The sequence below is a fragment of the Nerophis ophidion genome, unplaced genomic scaffold, assembly GCF_033978795.1.
Source record: "Nerophis ophidion isolate RoL-2023_Sa unplaced genomic scaffold, RoL_Noph_v1.0 HiC_scaffold_38, whole genome shotgun sequence".
In the NCBI taxonomy this organism is placed as follows: Eukaryota; Metazoa; Chordata; class Actinopteri; order Syngnathiformes; family Syngnathidae; genus Nerophis; species Nerophis ophidion.
Genome location: NW_026906960.1, coordinates 537,070 through 559,307, shown reverse-complemented (window position 1 = coordinate 559,307; position 22,238 = coordinate 537,070). Strand labels below are relative to the sequence as shown.

Genomic DNA, 22,238 nt, shown 5'->3' with positions numbered 1-22,238 from the left:
TGGGAACGCCTCGGGATCCCCCGGGAAGAGCTAGACGAAGTGACTGGGGAGAGGGAAGTCTGGGTTTCCCTGCTTATGCTGTTGCCCCCGCGACCCGACCTCGGATAAGCGTAAGAAGATGGATGGATGGATGGATGGTGATGTTTTTTTTATATTGCTGAGTAAAATATTGAAAAAACATTGACTCATTGTCACACCTATGGATCATGTTTTGTTTTGTCATGTTATGTTTTTGATTTGGGACAATCTGTCACGTTTTGCACTTCCTGGTTTTGTTTGTTTCCATGCCAACCTCATTAGTTTTCACCTGTCACATCCCTGTTCTCAGCCTCACACCTGTTTTCACTAATAGTCACAGCTATTTAAGTCACTCTTTTTCTTGTCTTCGTCCTGGGATCTTCACACTCACACGCACCCTACCCATGCTGTCCAAACCTTTACGCCCTGTCCACAGTTCCATGCCGAGTAAGTTTATATATTTATGCCACAGTGCACTCTTTTGTTTCATGTCTTTAGTCTTGCCATTGTGCTGTTTATGTTTATAGTTAAATTTTCTTTCAAGCCCTTGAGCAGGTGTTTTTGTTTCACGTTTGTACTGTTTAGCCAAGCTTCTTCCTCTTTGTGAGCACCCTTAGTTTGATGATTTTTGATTAGAGTGTTTAAATAAAAACATGTACCTGAATTCACGCCTGGCTCGTCCTGTAATCCCGCTGCGTCGAAGGAGCACACTCAATCCATGTCAAGGCCTGACACTCATATTGTATTGAAAGTACCTTAATGTGTCTAAACATTGTTTATGTGTGTTTAATTGTTCAATAACAAAATAAAATAAATACTCAGAAGTAGAACTGGTTAGCAAATAAACTCTTATATTAACATCAATAATGTTGAAGTCATATTACATGACATTATATAAATATGTATATTAAATATAATTTGAATAGTTGGCAAGTAAACAAAATGCATTTGCCATACCTAATTGTATTATATCAATTATAACTCAACCCCACACTTTATAACATGTATTCACACTTTGTTGTGTGAAAATATTTTACACAAACTTACATTCAATTATAATAATCATTATAATAAGATATATAACAATGTGTGTTCTGGATCTAAATTAATTCATGGAAAATAAATTGATAAACAATCCTTTTTACCTGGAAACTTATCTCCTTAAGTGTGCAAATAAAGTCTTACGTATTACTTGTATTACATTTGAATAGAACCTTATTGAGCATATTAACAAGATTATGTTAGAAAATGTGCCGAGTATGAAAAAAGTCATTTTGAATTTGCGTACAGGATGTAGAATGACGATGATCTTCACCCACCATAAAACAAAACAGGAAGATTGGAGCATGTGGAAGGAAGTTATGACTGTTATAATTTTCCACCACAAGGGGGCGATTTAGGTGTCAATATCAATGACTAGTCATGATCAGACCCCGACCTAAAGACCTACTGAAAGCCACTACTAGCCACCACGCAGTCTGATAGTTTATATATCAATGATGAAATATTAACATTGCAACACATGCCAATACGGCCACTTTAGTTTACTAAATTGCAATTTTACATTTCCCGGGTGTTTTTTCTTGAAAACGTCGCGTAATGATGACGTGTACGCTTGACGTCACAGGCTGTTAGGAAATATGAGCGCTGCACACACACACACACACACACACACACACACACACACACACACACACACACACACACAGCTAAAAGTCGTCTGCTTTAATCGCATAATTACACAGTATTTTGGAGATCTGTGTTGCTGAATCTTTTGCAATTTGTTCAATTAGTATTGCAGAAGTCAAAGTAGAAAGATGGAGTTGGGAAACTTTAGCCTTTAGCCACACAAACACACGGTGATTCCTTGTTTAAAATTCACAGAGGTGAAACTTTACTATGGATCACAGCGAACATGGATCCCAAACGAATGTCAACCAGCAGGTTTCGGTGAGAAAATTGTGGTAAAAAGTCTCTTCTTAGGTCAGCTTGTGCCGTCCATAAAGCAGCCGTCGACTTCCCTGAGACACTGGCGTCAACACACCCGTGAACACACACATCCGACTATCAGGTACTGTTAAACTCAATAAAACACTAGCAACACAATAGAAAGATAAGGGATTTCCCAGAATTATCCAAGTCCATGTGTTTAAAAACATCTGAATCCGTCCCAATGCAATCGCATTTTTTTTAACTTATTTTTTTTTTCTTGTCCTTGGTTATCAATATACTCAAACACGAATCTTTCATCCTCGCTCAAATTAATGGGGAAATTTTAATTTTCTCGGTCCGAATAGCTATTTTTGTTGGAGGCTCCCATTAAAATCAATGTGAGGATGTGAGGAGCCATCAACATGTGACATCATCGTCTGCGACTTCCGGTAGTGGCAAGGCTTTTCTGTTAGCAAGCAAGGGTTGCGAACTTTATCGTTGATGTTCTCTACTAAATCCTTTCAGCAAAAATATGGCAATATCGCGAAATGATCAAGTATGACACATCGTTTGGATAAGAAAATCTCATTTCAGTAAGCCTTTAAATATATATATATATATATATATATATATATATATATACATATATATATGTGTGTGTAAATAAAATCCTCCATATTGGCAGCCATAGTGATTCATTTATTCAGCGGAGCAATACAACTTGAATCTGACAAAAAAGTAAACACAAATGCTGTCTTCCTCGCTGATAAAACATGATAGCAACATGCATCTGCTAGCTCACGATCGCCCCCACTTCTCAGTGTGGCGAGTTGGAGTACTACAAGAGGCACGCTAATACAGTGCTTAAATCTGTATTTTGATAATGATGATGATGATGATGTTGTTGTATCTGTTCAGGTGAACAAATGGATCCACAAGGGACAACAACCCTTTCCACAGACTACACACACATAGTAAACATCAATCTTAGAAGCATACAACAATATATTTGAAAAAGACTTTAGGGTTGAAAGTGAAGATGTGAGGTGAAATAAGTACAAATGCAGCAATAAAAACAAGCAACTCCACTCACGATGGCTCTAAAGTTCAGTGATGTGTTGCTAACTTCAGCCTTTTTCTTCTTTGTTGATGTTTTGCTGTAGTTAACATCCATGATGTAACAATGCTGCTAATCTACTAGAGTCCACATTTTGTGAAATAAAGATGACAATGAGAAAATCAAATAAATTAGTAGCTACATACATGATATTCAATACATGCACACAACTTAAAAACTCCAGGACAACATATAACAGTAGAAGATGAGAATCACTACATACAACATCAAATATATATTCATATTAAAGGGGGACATTATCACAATTTCAGAAGAGTTAAAACCAACAAAAATCAGTTCCCAGTGGCTTATTTTATTTTTCTAAGTTTTTTTCCAAATTTTTCCAATCATGGAATGTCCCGAAAAAAGGCTTAAAAGTGCCTGATTTTCGCTATCTGTAAATCCACCGTCCATTTTCCTGTGACGTCACATAGTGATGCCAATACAATCAAACATGGCGGATAGACCAGCAAGATATAGCAACATTAGCTCGGATTCAGATTCGGATTTCAGCGGCTTAAGCGATTCAACAGATTACGCATGTATTGAAACGGAGGGTTGGAGTGTGGAGGCAGATAGCGAAAACAAAATTGAAGAAGAAACTGAAGCTTTTGAGTGAATAGCTATTGAAGCTATTCGGCGATCGCCTTCTAACCGACGATTGCATCTTTTGACCACTGGAGCAACTTAAATCCGTCGATTGGTAAGTGTTTGTTTGGCATTAAATGTGGGTGGAGGGAAAGGCTGCAGGCAAATATAGCTACAAATGTACATACAGCTAGCCTAAATAGCATGTTAGCATCAATTAGCTGGCAGTCATGCCGTGACCAAATATGTCTGATTAGCGCATAAGTCAATAACATCAACAAAACTCACCTTTGGGATTTCGTAGACTTTATCGTTGGAAATGCATCTACTTTGAGTGTCGCAGGATATCCACACATCTCTGTGCCATCTGTCGTAGCATAGCTGTCGTCGGTAAAATGTGCAGAACAAACAAGGGACTTTCGCATCTTTTGACCTTTGGTGTACTTGAATCCGTCAATTGGTATGTGTTTGTTTGACATTAAATGTGGGTGGAGGGAAAGGCTGGATGCAAATATAGTTACAAATGAGGCATAACGATGCAATATGTACATACAGCTAGCCTAAATAGCATGTTAGCATCGATTAGCATGCCATGCTAATCGATGCACACGCCACGTAAGTCACCTTGAATCCGTCCCTGATCGTGTTGTTACACCTCCGACAACACACCGACGAGGCATGATGTCTCCAAGGGACGGAAAACAGTAGTAAAAAAAAAAAAAATAACAGCTGATTTGACTTGTGTGTGTAATGTGTTTGAGAAAATAGTGGATTGCTTCCCGTTGTAACGTCACAGGTGAAAGGTCATTGCTCCGACAGCGAACAATTGAAAGGCGTTTAAATCGCCAAATTCACCCTTTTAGAGTTCGGAAATCTGTTAAAAAAACATATGGGCTTTTTTCTGCAATATCAAGGTATATATTGACTCTTACATGGGTCTGGTGATAATGTTCTCCTTTAAAATTGCAATTTAGTAAACTAAAGCGGCCGTATTGGCATGTGTTGCAATGTTAATATTTCATCATTGATATATAAACTATCAGACTGCGTGGTCGGTAGTAGTGGCTTTCAGTAGGCCATTAAATTTAACAGTAGAAGATGAGAGGCACTACATACAACATCAAATATACATTCATATTAAACATGCTGTGTTTTTAAAGTACATTTAGCACAATCACTAAGTGTTTTTAAATCCCTGCAGCTTCCATGACTGTTACACACTTGTGTTTACTGTCCTGACACTTATGCCGGAACATCTTATCACACACAGTGCAACTAAATGGTTTCTCTCCAGTGTGTGTTCTCATGTGTCTGGTCATGACAAGATTTGTGGAGAAATGCTTCTTACAAACAGGGCAAGTAAAAGGTTTCCCTCCAGTATGTGTTCTCATGTGTGAGGACATGTTAGACTTTGTGGAGAAACTCTTCTTACAAACAGAGCAAGTAAAAGGTTTCTCTCCAGTGTGTGTTCTCATGTGTGTGGAGGTGTCAGGCTTTCTGGAGAAACACTTCTTACAAACAGAGCAAGTAAAAGGTTTCTCTCCAGTATGTGTTCTCATGTGTGTGATCATATGTTGCGTTGTGGAGAAACGCTTCTTACAAACAGAGGTAGACAAAAGTTTCTCTCCAGTATGTGTTCTCATGTGTGAGGACATGTTATACTTTCTGGAGAAACTCTTCTTACAAACAGAGCAAGTAAACGGTTTCTCTCCAGTGTGTGTTCTCATGTGTCTGGTCATGGCAGGCTTAATGGAGAAACTCTTCTTACAAACAGAGCAAGTAAAAGGTTTCTCTCCAGTGTGTGTTCTCATGTGTGTGGTCATGTGTTGCTTTGTGGAGAAACTTTTTTTACAAACAGAGCAAGTAAAAGGTTTCTCTCCAGTATGTATTCTCATGTGTCTTGTAAAATCAGTCTTCAGTCTAAATGATTTCCCACATTCAGAGCAGTCAAAGTGTTTGTTGTTAGTGTGATGTCTTGTATCACCTTTAAAGTAATTTTTACTCTCCAAAGGTTTTTGGATGTGGTCACTGTGATCAGAAGAGTGTGACATCATGTGGTACATGTCTGACAGTGGAGCAAAGATGCTGTCTGGTTCTGACTTTATATCTTCACAATGCTCTCCATCAGCTTCTGTGATGTGTTGACTTACAAGCTCCGCCCCTCTGTTCTCCTCACTTTGACTGTGATGAAGCTGTAAGGACTGAGCTTCAGCTTCATCATTATCCTCCACCAACCTTTGAAGCTGCTCCCACAGTTCCTCCTCTTCCTCTTTAATGTGGGAGGGGGCCTGTAGCTCCTTTTGTCCCACACTGGAGCTCCACTCCTGCTGCTTAGAGGGAATCTCTTCTTGACTCTCTGCTGACACCTGCTGGACGTCTGCAGAACATAAAACACAAATGAGGTGTTACTGTATTGAAGTTTGCAGTATTCAAACTATTCACATGTGAGCTTTTTTTTTTTTTTTTTCCAAGATGGCGCTGCTGTAGTGGCTGCTGTTGGCAGGATCTCTGTGCTCTTGTGTCATCCTTTTGTGTTTCCCTCTTGTTTTCATGTGTTATTATATTTTTTTTTGCTTTTTGGTCCAGGACCCTTCGGGACTGTGTGACAAGGGGTGGCACTTTCGTGACCTCTGTGGTGCTTTTTTGGGGGACTTCTGGATCTGCCTCCCGGGAGCCTTTTGGCCATGGAGACCAGCTGCTGGGTCTCTGCCACACCGGAGTCTGTTTGGAGGGACTGGAGGGGATGTGGATGAGGGGACAGGGCTGCGGAGCTAGCACTGAGCGCCGGGACGGAGAGGCCTCGCGGTGTCTTGGCTGGGTGAGCAGGTGTCGGACACCTCAGTCACCTTGGACGTATCCTCGCTCATCCATGCGGACTGGACACTGGTCGAGAGTGGAGTCGGCTGTCTTGGTTGCTTTGTTGGGTCTGCTCCTGTCTCTGGCCATGCTCCCTCCACCCCAGCAGACGATGGTGTGGAACACCGCAGAGGCCACCAAAGTGTACATGTTTCTTTAACTTTTTATTCATAGCTGTATGTAGAAGTGTCTGGTTGTATCTGCTGCTTTAATGTCCTCTGTGTTCTTTGATGTTTGATGTTTCCCTCTTACACACATGGAAGAGGGATGTGTACTATGGCTATGAGTTGTTGTTTTTTCCCTTGGCCTCAGTCTGCACCCCCTTTCCAGGGCCCAGGCTAAGACCGATTTTTATTTTATTTTATTTTAATCTTCTATTTTTTTCTCCCATTCCCCGCCCTTGTTTACCTGTATCTCATCTTTTTTGTAAGGGGCGCTGGAAGCCGGCAGACCCGTCAACGATCCTGTTCTGTCTCCCTTTAATGTTTGTCTGATCTTGAATGGGATTGTGCTGAAAATTTTAATTTTCCTGAAGGAACTCTCCTGACGGAATAAATAAAGTACTATCTAATCCAGGCCAAATAGACAGTGATGGGCAAACTACCTGGAAAATGTAGTAAGCTAGGCTACAAGTTACTCTCCATTAAATGTAGCTAAGCTATCCTCAGAGAATTGTAGCAAGCTACACTACACGCTACACTGCAAAAGCAGCGTAAAAATACCCATCATCTCAAACAGGTAAATTCCCAAACAAAATGAAAATAGCTAAAATTGCACCAATTTATCAGACTGGAGACAAACACCAATTTACAAATTATAGACCTGTTTCTTTACTTCCAATATTTTCTAAAATCATGGAAAAACTGTCCAATAACAGATTAGAGAGTTCCACAAACCAACATAGGATATTAGATGAGAACCCATATGTATACAGAGCTAATATTTCAACTTCGATGGCTGTAATAGAAATGACAGAAGAAATGACCAATGCAATAGATAGTAAAAAAAAAAATGTGCAGCAGCAGTGTTTATGGATCCAACCTAAGCATTTCACACAATTAATTACAATATGTTCATCAAAAAACTAGAACGATATGGCACCAGAGGGCTGGTCTTAAACTGGATTAGAAGTTATTTAACCAACAGAAAACAATACGTGAAGCTAGGCGAACACACTTCTGCAACACTAAATATATCCTGTGGTGTACCTCAGGGATCAATACTAGGACCAAAATTATTCAATCTTTATAGAAAATGACATTTGTAAAGTTATAAAATATTGAAAGCTAGTATTATTTGCGGATGATACAACAGTGTTTTGTTCAGGAGAGAACACACAGAACATAATACAAATAATAACAGAAGAAATTTAATTGAAAAGATGGTTTGACAAAAACAGACTCTCTTTGAATCTCGGTAAAACTAAAATAATGCTATTTGGTAACAGTAGAAAAGAAATGTCAAACACAATTACAAATAGACGGAATAGAAATTAAAAGAGTAAATGAAACCAAATTTGTAGGTATAATGATTGATGATAAAATGAACTGGAAATCTCATGTAAAAAATATACAACATAAAGCAGCAAGAAACACGTCAATAATGTATAAAGCCAAAATATGTTCTGGACCAAAAATCAGTTTATATTCTCTACTGCTCAATAGTGTTACCATATCTGAGTTACTGTGTAGAAATATGGGGACATAATTACAAAAGTACACTTCATTCATTAACTGTGTTACAAAAAAGATCAGTTAGAACAATACATCATGTTGGATATAGAGAACATTCAAACACTTTAATCATTGAATCGAAAATACTGAAATTCCACGACATAGTGAATTTGCAAACAGCTAAAATTATACACAAACCAAACTATAACTTGCTAGCCAAGAATGTACAAAAAATATTCTCAAAAAAAAGAGGAGGAAAATAATCTTAGAGAAAAATGTAATTGAAAACATTTGTATGCACGTACAACACTTAAGACCTTCAGTATATCAGGATGTGGAATTAAATGATGGAATGGATTAAGCAAAGCAATCAAACAATGTACTAATATCATCCACTTCAAGAAACTCTTCAAACCTAAAGTGTTTACAAAGTAGAAAGAAAAAGAACCATGATAATAAACATTCTGAATGTATTTCATCCATCCATTCATTTTCTAGATGTTCTTACTCATCTCACCATATGAAATGGAACTTACTTCACTGAGAGTTATTTATTTATTTTTATTGTGATTACTTATGGAGTATATTGTCAATAAATTGAGAAATAGAAGTGAACAACAGTTTTAGCAACAGTTATGTAAAAGAAAAGGGGTAGGATTTAAAGGGGAACATTATCCCAATTTCAAAAGGGTTAAAAACAATAAAAATCAGTTCCCAGTGGCTTGTTGTATTTTTGGAAGTTTTTTTTCTCGGTCTCGGAATATCCCTAAAAAAAGCTTTAAAGTGCTTGATTTTCGCTATTTGCGATGCGACTATCCATTTCCCTGTGACGTCATACAGTGCTGCCAATGTAAATAAACAATGGGAATACCACAGCAAGATATAGCGACATTAGCTCGGATTCAAACTCGGATTTCAGCGAATTAAGCGATTCAACAGATTACGCATGTATTGAAACGGATGGTTGGAGTATGAAAGTATTGAAGAAGAAACTGGAGCTATTGAGCGAATAGCTATTGACGCTATTCATAGCCATAGCATGGCCGAATAGCTGCGTTAGCATCGCCGGTAAAATGTGCGGACCAAACGCTCAGGACTTTCGCATCTTGTGACGCTGGAGCAACTTAAATCCGTCGATTGGCAAGTGATTTTTTCGCATTAAATGTGGGTGGAAGGAAACGTAATATAGTTGCAAATGTCTCTCCAGGTTATCCATACATCTCTGTGCCATGTCTGCTTTAGCACCCCTGGTAAATAGCATGTTAGCGTTGATTAGCGTAGCATGTTAGCATCGATTAGCTGGCAGTCAACATCAACAAAACTCACCTTTGTGATTTCGTTGACTATCATTGCAAATGCATCTGCAGGTTATCCATACATCTCTGTGCCATGTCTGTCTTCGCACCGCCGGTAAATAGCATGTTAGCGTTGATTAGCGTAGCATGTTAGCATCGATTAGCTGGCAGTCAACATCAACAAAACTCACCTTTGTGATTTCGTTGACTATCATTGCAAATGCATCTGCAGGTTATCCATACATCTCTGTGCCATGTCTGTCTTCGCACCGCCGGTAAATAGCATGTTAGCGTTGATTAGCGTAGCATGTTAGCATCGATTAGCTGGCAGTCACGCCGCGACCAAATATGTCTGATTAGCACATAAGTCAACATCAACAAAACTCCCCTTTGTGATTTAGTTGACTTTATCGTTTCAAATGCATCTGCAGGTTATCCATACATCTCTGTGCCATGTCTGTTATCGCCGGTAAAATTTGCAGACACTCTGGCACATTCAATGGGGGTCTGGCGGCAGACACTATCGCATCTTCGGGCCAGTGGTGCAACTTGAATCCCTCCCTGTTAGTGTTGTTACACCCTCCGACAACACACCGGCGAGGCATGATGTCTCCAAGGTTCCAAAAAATAGTCGAAAAAACGGAAAATAACAGAGCTGAGACCCAAAGTTTACAATGTGTTGAAAATGAAAATGGCGGCTGTGTTACCTCGGCGACGTCACATTCTGATGTCATCACCTCCAGAGCGATGAACAGAAAGGCGTTTAATTCGCCAAAATTCACCCATTTAGAGTTCGGAAATCGGTTAAAAAAATATATGGTCTTTTTTCTGCACCATCAAGGTATATATTGACGCTTACATAGGTCTACTGATAATGTTCCCCTTTAATAAGCTCTGATTATTCCTACTCCTTTTCCAACATGTTGAAAAGACAAACTGGAAATTGTGAAGTAACATGTTGGATGCTTGCATGTTCCAAATAAACTCAAACTCAACTCAACTAATACTTGGTTGGCCTTTTTTGGATGGTTAGAGAGGACCTCCCATTGGCTCCATTGCAAGTGGACTTTTATTTACATTTATGAGTTAGAATTAGGGCTGGGCAATGTATGGAATATACTCCATATATCGTGGGTTTGTCTCTGTGCGATATAGAAAATGACTATATTGTTAGTATTGGAGTATAGATTCTCACGCAGTTGCTTTTAGCTGCGGGCATTACACTACATCCTCTTCTCACTCCTTGTCTCTCCTTCTCACAGAGACATAAAACAAGCGCACCTTCTCACATACGTCACATACTGTCGCGCGTGCAACGTCATACGCTCTCGCAGAGCAGACAGGTAGCGGCATGGTAAGGTTAGCTGTGGTGCTAACGGTGTGGTGCGAGTGGTAATACGTGAGAAAGAAGGTGCTAATCTGGTAACAAATGAAGGAAAATTTAATTCCAAAGAAAAACAGCAGGGAGTCCATCGTCTGGCGGTGGTTTGGCTTCAAGCGGGAAGATGTTGAACAGACAACCATAATATGTCAAGTATGCGGCAAACGCGTTGCTCCAAAAAGTAGCAGCACTGCTAATGTGTAGCATCAATTTAAAATAATGAGGAGTGCTTGGAAATCTGCATGTCAACATCTCAGTTTGGTGCCACACCCGCAAAATGCCCAAGCAAACTGTGGAGAGGCGGAGCCGGCAGTCCGACAGCGAGGCAGGGCACACCCGTTGCAAGATGGCAGCGAGGAGGCTTAGACGGCGAGCAAGCAGCAAGGCGGAACGCGCCAAGATTGACGTCGCAAATATTATCAGGTGAGTAGATCGCCCAGCTGGGCACGATTAAACAATCCTGTCGCATTGTGTCAAAGGGCGGCAGCCGTGGTCGTGAGGGGAAGAGGCGAAGAGAAGTGAAGGAGCTTGAGGGAATCTGACGCTGAGCGCGAGAGACTGAGAGCGTAAGGAAGAAGACGACGCACAAAGCTGAAAAGCCGGGGCGGACGAGCGGATCCTCCTCTTCCTTTTTTATGTGAGGGGGCTGCTGGACATCTGTTGGGTCAATAAGTCAATACAATTAAGAGAGAATAGAAATAGTTTTGGACTGACACTGTTAACGTGTTAATGAGTTCTTTTGTGTGTTGTGTTAAAAGTGTGTAGTTAATAAAAACACAAGAAAGACTTCCTTTTGTCCCTGCCTCTAAAATGACTTCAAAAGTGGTACAGTGAGTAAAAGAAACAGGCTAGGAAATTTGAGGGGGGGCAATTTGAAAAGTCCTTCTAAGAACTAATCAGCATTGATCAAGGCGTTCTTAATTCATAATGTAACCATGAAGTGCTTTGACAGGCTGGTCAAAGGTCACATCACCTCTACCCAACCCCCCTTCACTTTGCATATCCAAGTGTTTCACCAAGGATAATAATAATAAGACTAATAATGGATTAGATTTATGCAGCGCTTTTACTCAAAGCGCTTCACAGAGAAGTGAGAATCCAGCATTCACTCACTCCATGTTCACACGAGGTGGTGGTAAGGGATGCCATAACCACCGCAGTACACCTGTCCCCGCAACACCTGGGGGAAAAAAATGACCACATTGGTCCAGATGCTGTTTGTGGAATTCAGTTTGGACTACAATACCATAATCCCACAGCTCCTGATCAACAAAATGGACTCACTAGGACTGAAACACCCCTGCAAAACTAAATAAAGGACTTTTTAATTATTTGTACGGAGAGGCAATAACAGATCAGACACCATTATGCTGAGCACAGCCTCTCCACAGGGCTGTGTGCTCAGCCCCTTACTTGTTACATCCTGATGACCCATGACTGTTGTGCTCAGTACAACACAAACCACTTGGTTAGGTATGTGGAAGACACAACAGTGGTGGGTCTCATACATGACGACAAGGAGAAGCACTACAGAGAGGAGGTGGAACTTTTTGTTGACGGGCAGCAGGAGGGTTTCTACAAGTACCAGCAAATATAATGTTTCTGTCTATTAATTAATGCCATTTTTAATACCACTTCAAAAAATCAATGCCCATGTCCAACCACATATAATTATACTTAGTTTAAAACACCCTGTCTTAAGCATAGAGTGCAAAAACACATGTTTCCCGGCTGTGTTTTGTATGGTACTCAATTGTAATACACTTTTCCACCAGTTGTGGCAGTATTGACAACCTCAAACAAACAGAAGAAGTCATAGAGAAGTTCTGACAAAAGTGGTGAAACTGTTTTTTATGTGCACTTTAAATTTGTCGGCAATTTAGTTAAGAAACGTATTAACTATTAGTTGATGTATTTTAGCAGAACATGATTGTATCCAGTATATGGGTCAAATGCAGAGGACATATTTCGCCACACCTAGTAGGTGTGTGACAATCATTGCTACTTTAACGTTAAATATATATATATATGTGTTTATATATATATATTTATGTGTGTTTATATATATATATATATATATATATATATATATAAACACACAAATATATATATATAAACACACATATATATATATATATATATATATATATATGTGTGTTTATATATATATATTTATGTGTGTTTATATATATATATGTATATATATATATATAAACACACATAAATATATATATATATAAACACATATATATATATATATATATATATATGTGTTTATATATATATATTTATGTGTGTTTATATATATATATTTATGTGTGTTTTTATATATATATATATATATATATATATATATATATATATATATATATATATATAAAGCACTATAAGAGCACTGACACACTTCTGCCAAAAGATTTGGGAAACAAAGCAGTGGCCCCAAAAATTGACCCCCCTCCCTAAGAAAGAGAAATCAAGGCAGTGCCAAAATTACAGAACCATCAGCCTCATTTGTCACGCTAGCAAAGTAATGCCAGTTACAGTTGAGTTTAGAATAGTTTTGTTGTCTTCACAAGTCTCCCGCTCTCTTGTTTTTTTTCCTCTTATCCGGCCGATCCTATTTGGGCACACGGAAACAACCGGAAAGAACCAAAGTATAAACTGTATAAACCAAGGGTGTCAAACGTACTGCCCGCGGGCCAGATTAGGCCCATGAATAGGTTTTATCCGGCCCGCGGAATGAGTTTGCTAAACATAAAAATGAGCCGAAATTTTTTAATGAAAGAAACGGCTGTTCTGAATGCGTCCACTAGATGTCACAATAAAAATTCTGTGTATCTTTGTAGATCAGGGGTCGGCAACCCGCTCTCGCATGCTGGTTCTTTGATCACTCTGATGTGGCTAAGCTGTGTACTTGCCGACCCTCAAAATTTTTCCCGGAGGTTGTCCGGATTGCACTACCTTTCCCAGAAATATCCCTGGGCTAACATTCTCCGGTTTACACCCGCATAATTGTTTTGAGGGCGTGTCATGGTGACAATGCTTTTAACGATCTTTAAAACATTTCGTCGCGCCCGCCTTCACGCCATGCTATCTGCGTGCCGGCAGGTCACATGTAGCATGTGACCCCTGATAGCACACATCATCGACTGCAAGGCATACTCGGTCAACAGCCACACAGGTTACACTGATGGTTGTGGTATAAATAACTTTAACACTCTTACTAATATGCGCCACACTGTGAACCCACACCAAACAAAAATGACAAACACATTTCGGGAGAACAGCCGCACTGTAACACAACATGAACACAACAGAACTAATACCCAGAATCTTATGCATCACTGACTCTTCCGGGTGGATTATACCCTACTTACCAACCTTGAGGCCTCCAATTTCGGGAGGTGGGGGGCGTGGTTGGGGGGCGGGGTGTGGTTAAGAGTCAACTATTTAATATATATATATATATATATATATATATATATATATATGTATATATATATATACATACATAAATATATAAAAAATACTTGATGTGGAGAGGGGCGTGACGCATGCGTTCCCTGCGGGTGGGGTATGTGCAGGGGCCGGCCACGAAGCGGCAACAGGTGAGTGGATACCTCAGCTGGAATGAGTTATCTAATCACCAGTTCCTTTATTTGGCAGCCCTGGAGACCATGAGGGAGGAAGGAGGCAGAGAGCTGCACAGCAGGACGAGAACTGTTGTGTGGGAGCTGAAAAGCAGAAGTCCAACTGTTGTGTGGAAAAGGAAAATAAAACTGTGTGAAACTCTGAAGCTGGCAGTGGTGATCCTGTTGGTGGTGTCAGAGAGAAGAAGTCTAGCAAAGCTCCTAGAATGTAGAATATATGTAGAATAAATGTATATTTTTCATATATGTAATATATTATATATATTATTTTTTATTATAATTGTTTATTGTGAGTGAACTGTGGAGCTGAATTTCTCCCGGGGATCAATAAAGTACATTCTATTCTACATTCTATTCTATGTACAGTAGATTGCAGTATTGCCTGTTTAAGAGTGTCACAACATTGCTTTACGGCAGACGAACAGCTTTACGGTAGACGAAAACGTGACTGCTGTTGTGGTGTGTTATTACCGCGCTAGGAAGACGTTAATGAAACTGCCTAACAATAAACCCACATAAGAAACCAAGAACTCGCCCTCCATCATTCTGCAGTTATAACATCATTGGACAGACACGATCTTTATAGTGTGGGAAAGTGGACGTGAAAACAGGCTGTCGACGCGGAGGGGGCGTGGCTTCCAGCTCCGCCTGAATTTGTCCTGGGAGGTTTTCGGGAGAGGCGCTGAATTTCGGGGGCCTCCCGGAAAATCCGAGAGGGTTGGCAAGTATGGATTATGTCCCACCCCCCCTGTGCGTCGGTTGAGGTAGGCGGGGTTGGGGGGGGTGTATAATCTACCCGGAACAGTCAGTGATGCATAGTATTCTGGGTATTTGTTTGGTTGTGTTCATGTTGTGTTACACTGCAGATGTTCTCCGGATGTCATTCTTCTTTGGTGTGGGTTCACAGTGTGGCGCATATTAGTAAGAGTGTTAAAGTTGTTTAAACGGGTACCGTCGGTGTGACCTGGATGGCTGTTGAACAAGTATGCACTGCAGACACATCAACATGCGACTGGGCCGGTAAGCTGTTAGCACAGGTTTTAGGGGCCATTAAAGATACCACCATCATAGCATGCCCTTATTATTGTTGTCAGGGTGAAAACCAGCCGACATTCACGAGAATAGATGCTCTGAAATTCAACAGTCTCCCGGGAGAATTAGGAGGGTTGGCTAGTGTGATGCCGTCAAGCGGCATTCATATAAATCTTGCAGGTCGCACTAACGTTACATTTTCATATTAAGGTGCGGGCCGCGTGTCTGAGACCTCTGGTTTATACATAACACAAAGCAAAAAAAAAAACTCTGTTTGCAGTGTTATTTCATTTAAAATTCCAAATGATTTTTGTGGCTCCCATTGTTTTTTTTATTTTGTAAAGGGGTCAAAATGGGACTTTGAGTGGTAAAGGTTGCCGACCCCTGTTGTAGATGATGCTACATATGGGGAAAAAACAAACAAACACAATGTTAATGCAGCAGTCGAGGAAAATTAGCAGACTACATAAATAACATCCTGTAATTTGATGTTGATATTTTATTATCTTGATAGATTGAGAATAAACACCAATAAGTGGACTGATGAACATGATCAAATAATTTATTCAGAAAGTATAAATAACGACTAGAGATGTCCGATAATGGCTTTTTTGCCGATATCCGATATTCCGATATTGTCCAACTCTTAATTACCCATTCCGATATCAACCGATACCGATATATACAGTTGTGTAATTAACACATTATTATGCCTAATTTTGTTGTGAAATCTGAAGTTGTCTCTGTTTTTAAGTTATTGTGCCGTGATTTTACCAGTCCGGCCCACTTGGGAGTAGACTTTTCTCCATGTGGCCCCCCAACTAAAATGAGTTTGACACCCGTGGTATGAACAAAACAAATACAACATGTGTTACATGAAAATGACAGTGAACTGATCTAATAACATCTAAATAAGAAGTCCTGCACATCATACTGTAAATGACTTTCTCGGGTTGCATTGTATACCAGTATTAGTATAGTACCGCGATACTAATGAATCATATTTGGTACGATACCGCCTCGAAAAAGTACCGGTCCCCCCTTGTCCCCCGTCGTCATGCTGTGTCATTGCTGGTTTACGGGCAGAGGAGCATGTTCGGCAGCGCACACACACACAGCACTTACAAGCAGACACAGTGTGTAAACAGAGAAAGGAGAATGGACGCATTTTGGTCTAAAACTAACAAAGGTAAAGTTATAACTGTAACACCCTGAGGAAGAGGTGCTTTAAGACATTGCAAGCTAGCTAGCAGCTAAAGCCCATTCTGCAGTCGACAATATTTTAGCTACTTCTAAATCACTAATCGTCGCCTCCATGGCGACAAATAAAGTAAGTTTCTTACAAGTATTATCATCACTGCAGGATGAGGAATAGCTAAACATGCTTTACTACACACTGTAGGAAGATACAATAGCTCACCAGAGTCACAATGTAAACAAAGGATCACCACCTTATCGTGGTGGGGCACTTTGCGTGTCTCCATGACCCCTAGAGCTATGTCGGCTGGAGTCTTGTACTCCTGGCAGGGTTACCCAAGTCGAACAGGTCGAAGGGTAGAGGCCAGACTAAGAGTGATCCCGAAGACCTCAACGATGGAGCAGGCAGAAGATGGTAGCAGCGAGAAGCACCACAATGGCTGTAAAAGTGGATGAAGGCTAAGGGAGCACACCCCGACAGAAAAGCAAGCTGGTGGCGGCAAGCTTTGAGGCGGTTTCCCAAAAACCTGGATTCCGGCAGCTTCCTGCAGCTGTAAGAAGATGCCGGTCGTCTAGGGTCTCCCTTGCCACTGGAACGATCTTCTTACAATCAAGGTAGTGGCGTTGGGAAAAGCGCACCCTTCATGCCACTCTAAAAACCATCATTGCGCAGGTATCTTCTTTACCTGAGTCTCCGACCCCAAAAGTCTGACGGCGATGGAGCGTCCAGTAACGGGGGCAGGTTTGAATGAGCTGGAAGCTCTTAGCTGGAACTCTGCACGTCAGCGGCACAGGACAACGGTCGTTAGCAGCCGGGATTGAGTGGCAGCTGTTTCCGGCAGACTCCTGTGCGTCTGAGCAGCCCCTATTTAGGGACCGCACTGCTCACCCCAATTGGGGAAAAGCCTAGAAAAGGTGGCCTAAAGATTGCCCACTCAACACAGTACCCGGGCAGGAAACCGCACCTGTCGGGACATTCCATTACGCGGTCGAAATACAAAGATTATACCATTTAGAATTGCAGCATGGAACATAAGGACACTCCTGGATGCCAGTCCGGACAGACCACAGCGCAGAACAGCACTTGTTGCCAGCGAGCTAAAGCCCTACAATGTGGATGTGGCAGCACTCAGTGAGACCCGATTCCTCGAGGAAGGCTCACTCAATGAAGTAGGAGAGGGTTATACATTCTTTTGGAAAGGATACCCCATGGGCGGACCACACCTTCACGGAGTTGGTTTTGCAATCAAGAACAGCCTTCTGCTCAAGCTCACAGAATCACCAGTGGGTGTCAGTGAAAGGCTCATGACTCTTCGCATCTCCCTTGCAAAATCCAGACATGTCACTTTGCTAAGTGCCTATGCACCAACTCTGCCATCCAATGATGAAGAGAAGGATTGCTTCTACCAGGCACTCGATGACATCTTCAGTCACATCCCGAGGAGTGACAAAATCATGCTTCTTGGTGATTTCAATGCAAGAGTCGGAAAGAACACGCAAAACTGGAATGGTGTGACAGGCGCCCACGGCATTGGAAAAGTCAACCCCAGTGGCAGGAGACTCCTTAGTCTCTGTGCGGAACACAATCTTACCATCACAAACACCATCTTCCAACAAAAGAATAAATATAAGGCATCCTGGATGCATCCCAGGTCCAAACACTGGCACCTGATCGACTTTGCGTTCGTGAAGAGGGCTGACCTCAAGGACGTGCTCATTACAAGAGCTATGCGAGGGGCAGACTGCTGGACCGACCACCGCATGATTCTGACAAAGGTCAGAATGCATGTTCGGCCCCTAACACGTCACGGTGCACCTAAGAGGAAAACACTCAACTGTGCCAGACTCTCCAGCAGCGACACCCGTGACAACTTCCGTCGCTCCCTAGCTGAGAAGCTGGCAGACATTGAGCCGCTGATCACCCCAGAGTCTGGGATGGATGAGAAGTGGACCTCCCTATCCACCATCCTCTTTGACACTGCAGCCCAAGTCATTGGTTTCAAAGCTAAGAAACACCAGGACTGGTTTGACCAGAATGCTGGAGAGATCTCCACCCTCCTGTACAGAATGCACAAGGCACACAGAGCTACCCTGAACAACCCACAATCCCAATTCCATAAAAGGCAATGGCAAGCCCTTCGTTCTGAGGCCCAAACAACTCTCAGAAAACTGAAAGATGATTGGTGGATCTCAAAGGCCAATGAAATCCAGTCTCACGCTGATAGAAATGATATGCACAGTTTCTATGATGCAGTGAAAACCATCTACGGCCCCAGAAACTGCTCCCTGGCACCTGTTAGATCTGCTGATGGAACATCTTTAATCAAGGATCAGGCTATGATAGTGGAGCGGTGGGCTGAGCATTTTAACACCGTGCTCAACCAGCCTACCCCAGTGGACCCAACTGTCCTTGCAGAGCTCCCTGAACATCCTAGCTTGCCAGATCTCGACCTCCCCCCAACCTTCAAAGAAATCCTGCATGCAGTCAAAACCCTGAAAAACAATAAATCCCCTGGACCTGACAAGGTAGGAGGCTACCTCTGTACACGGACACTGCATCTCTACATTTCAGAGGTGTGGAGACGAGAGTGTGTCCCGCAACAGTGGAAAGATACCAACATTGTGACCCTCTACAAGAACAAAGGAGACAAATCCATCTGCTCCAATAGTAGGGGTATCTCTCTGTTGGCCATTGCTGGAAAGGTCCTTGCCAAGGTCATGCTCCGCAGACTCATCCCCGCAATATCAGAACGGGTCACCCCAGAGTCGCAGTGTGGTTTTCGGAAGGACAGGGGGAGAGTTCACATGATCTTTGTGACACGTCAGCTCCAAGAGAAATGCCGGGTGCAGCACAAGGACTTGTTCATTGCCTTTGTCGACCTTTCAAAGGCATTTGACACAGTAAACAGGGACCTACTGTGGCAAGTCCTGAAGAGATTTGGGTGTCCACCCAAGTTTCTCACTATCCTTGCACAGTTCCATTCTGGGATGATGGCCCGAGTGGTAGTGGGAAGACACCGCTCAGATCCCTTTGGTGTGAAAACCGGAGTGAGGCAGGGCTGTGTGCTGGCTCCAGTTCTCTTCAATATCTTCCTCGTCTGTGTCACAACACTGCTACGTAGGGGGATGGAGGAGCAGGCTGGAGTTACCATAGACTTCAGGCTTGATGGTAACCTGTTTAACATCAGGAGGCTACAGGCAACTACCAAGCGGACCTCAGAGACCATCATATAGCTGCAATACGCCGATGACTGTGCCCTGGTTGCCCATACACCACAGGCTCTGCAAAACATCCTCTCGGCAGTTGTAACTGCATATACCAGAATGGGACTGACGATCAACACCCAGAAGACAGAGGTACTCTGTCAGTCTAGTGCTGACCTCCCACAAAACCCTCACAGCAGCAGGGCAACAGCTGCTCACGGTGCCCACCTTTAAATACCTGGGGAGCATAATGTCTGACACCTGCTCAATGGATGACGAGATCCAGAACCGCCTCCAGCAAGCATCAGCATCTTTTGGTCGTCTAAGGAGAAGGGTTTTTCAGAACAGCAACCTCAAACTCCACAGGCAGCTGCAGTGTGGAGTCCATCATGACCCGACATCAACTCAGGTGGTTGGGGCATGTCATCCGAATGCCCAGCCATAGACTCCCACGCAAAATCCTCTATGGTCAGTTGCACCTAGGCCAACGCAGTGCTGGTGGGCAGAAGAAGCGGTTCAAAGACCAAATGAAGACCACACTGAAGAGATGCCAGATCAACCCCTCTTCACTGGAGGAACTTGCTTCCTGCCGAGACCTCTGGCGCTCCCACTCCTCACAGGGAGTGGATTATATAGAGGAACAGCGCACACAACACCGTGCAGCAAAGCGTGCGAAGAGGCATGCTTGCCGAGCCACCCCTGCTCCCCCCAGCACCTCCTTCACATGCCCGGTCTGTAACCGCATCTGTGGATCCAGGAACCGGACTGTTCAAACATCAGCAGACTCACAAATAAAAGAAGATGGTCATCATCGAATCGATGGACAACCATAAGCAAGCCACCAAGTACAGGAATGTATCTCGTCGATACTATGATTACATCGATATTTATCATCACAAAATCTTCTTTAGTTTTTTTATTTCATATTATATTTATAAAGTCAGGAAATATGTCCCTGGACACATGAGGACTTTGAATATGACCAATGTATGATCCTGTAACTACTTGGTATCGGATTGATACACTAATTTGTGGTATCATCCAAAACTGATGTAAAGTATCAAGCAACAGAGGAACAAGTGATTATTACATTTTAACAGAAGTGTAGATAAAACATGTTAAGATATAAAGCAAGCAGACATTGACAGTAAATGAACAAGTAGATTAATAATTAATTTTCTACCACTTGTCCTTAATAATTTTGACAAAATAATAGAATATAAAAGACACAATATGTTACTGCATATGTCAGCAGACTAAATTAGGAGCCTTTGTTTGTTTACTTACTACTAAAAGACAAGTTGTCTAGTATGTTCACTATTTTATTTAAGTACAGACTTGCATGATAAACATATGTTTAATGTACCCTAAGATTTTGTGTTTAAATAAAGCCAGTAATACATTTTTTTGTGGTGCCCTTTATTTAGAAAAGTATCAAAAAGTACCGAAAAGAATCAACATACATTTTGGTATAGATTCCAGACTTTCCATACATAAATAATAAAACCAGACCAGATTCAATGTTACACTGCTTCAAAAAAAGTCTACACGCCACTGACATAAACCTCTAATAAATAGTGTGTGGCTAAACGGTCTCATTTTTATGAATCAATCAATCAATGTTTACTTTTATAGCCCTAAATCACGAGTGTCTCAAAGGGCTGCACAAAGGGATCCCACATGATCACATATAATTAGTGCTGCAGCTATCCATGATCTTAGTAATCAACTAATCCATTGATTTATTTGCTCAATTAATCGAGTAATAAAAAAAACACACATTATAGCCTCAAAGCTTCTTTGAGGGAAAATAGTTGAAATACAAAATGATATTTCTGGTAATTTTGTCTGTATACATACTGTATACCGTATTTCCTTGAATTTCCGCCGGGGCGCTAATTAATTTAAAACATCTTCTCACTCCTGCGCTTATCAAAAGGGATGCGGTAAAAGTAAGCATGCGCTAATTATTTTAAAACCTCTTCTCCTTCCGGCACTTACCAAAGGCATGCAGTAAAAATTTGAGTGTGATGTAAGCTTGGACCTTAAATCTTACTGAATAGCTCTTAATCTTCTTCCCTTTATGCGATTTAAAATTACAGGTATTGAAATCAGCCTCCTCCATTTTCAAAATGATCACTCGTGACGTCATGAGTTTGACCAGGCGGTGATACTATCCATCCATCCATCCATTTCCTACCGCTTATTCCCTTTTGGGGTCGCGGGGGGCGCTGGCGCCTATCTCAGCTACAATCGGGCGGAAGGCGGGGTACACCCTGGACAAGTCGCCACCTC

At 41.6% G+C, this 22,238-nt stretch overlaps 3 protein-coding genes across 4 annotated transcripts in view; 1 reads left to right on the top strand and 2 right to left on the bottom strand.

Annotated features, from left to right (window-relative positions):
- The window catches only part of LOC133546709 (oocyte zinc finger protein XlCOF8.4-like), a 233,491-nt gene that overhangs the window by 124,210 nt on the left and 87,043 nt on the right, over positions 1–22,238 (bottom strand). The window lies entirely within an intron of this gene.
- LOC133546706 (zinc finger protein 568-like) overlaps positions 1–22,238 on the top strand; it is a 129,060-nt gene that overhangs the window by 29,378 nt on the left and 77,444 nt on the right. The window lies entirely within an intron of this gene.
- The window catches only part of LOC133546717 (gastrula zinc finger protein XlCGF17.1-like), a 113,560-nt gene continuing 96,021 nt past the window's right edge, over positions 4,700–22,238 (bottom strand). For both annotated transcript variants that reach the window (XM_061892522.1, XM_061892521.1), the window contains one exon: positions 4,700–6,032. In XM_061892522.1, the coding sequence (XP_061748506.1) occupies positions 4,843–5,718 (876 nt within the window). In that variant the 5' untranslated portion in view covers positions 5,719–6,032 and the 3' untranslated portion in view covers positions 4,700–4,842. The remainder of the gene's footprint in view (positions 6,033–22,238) is intronic.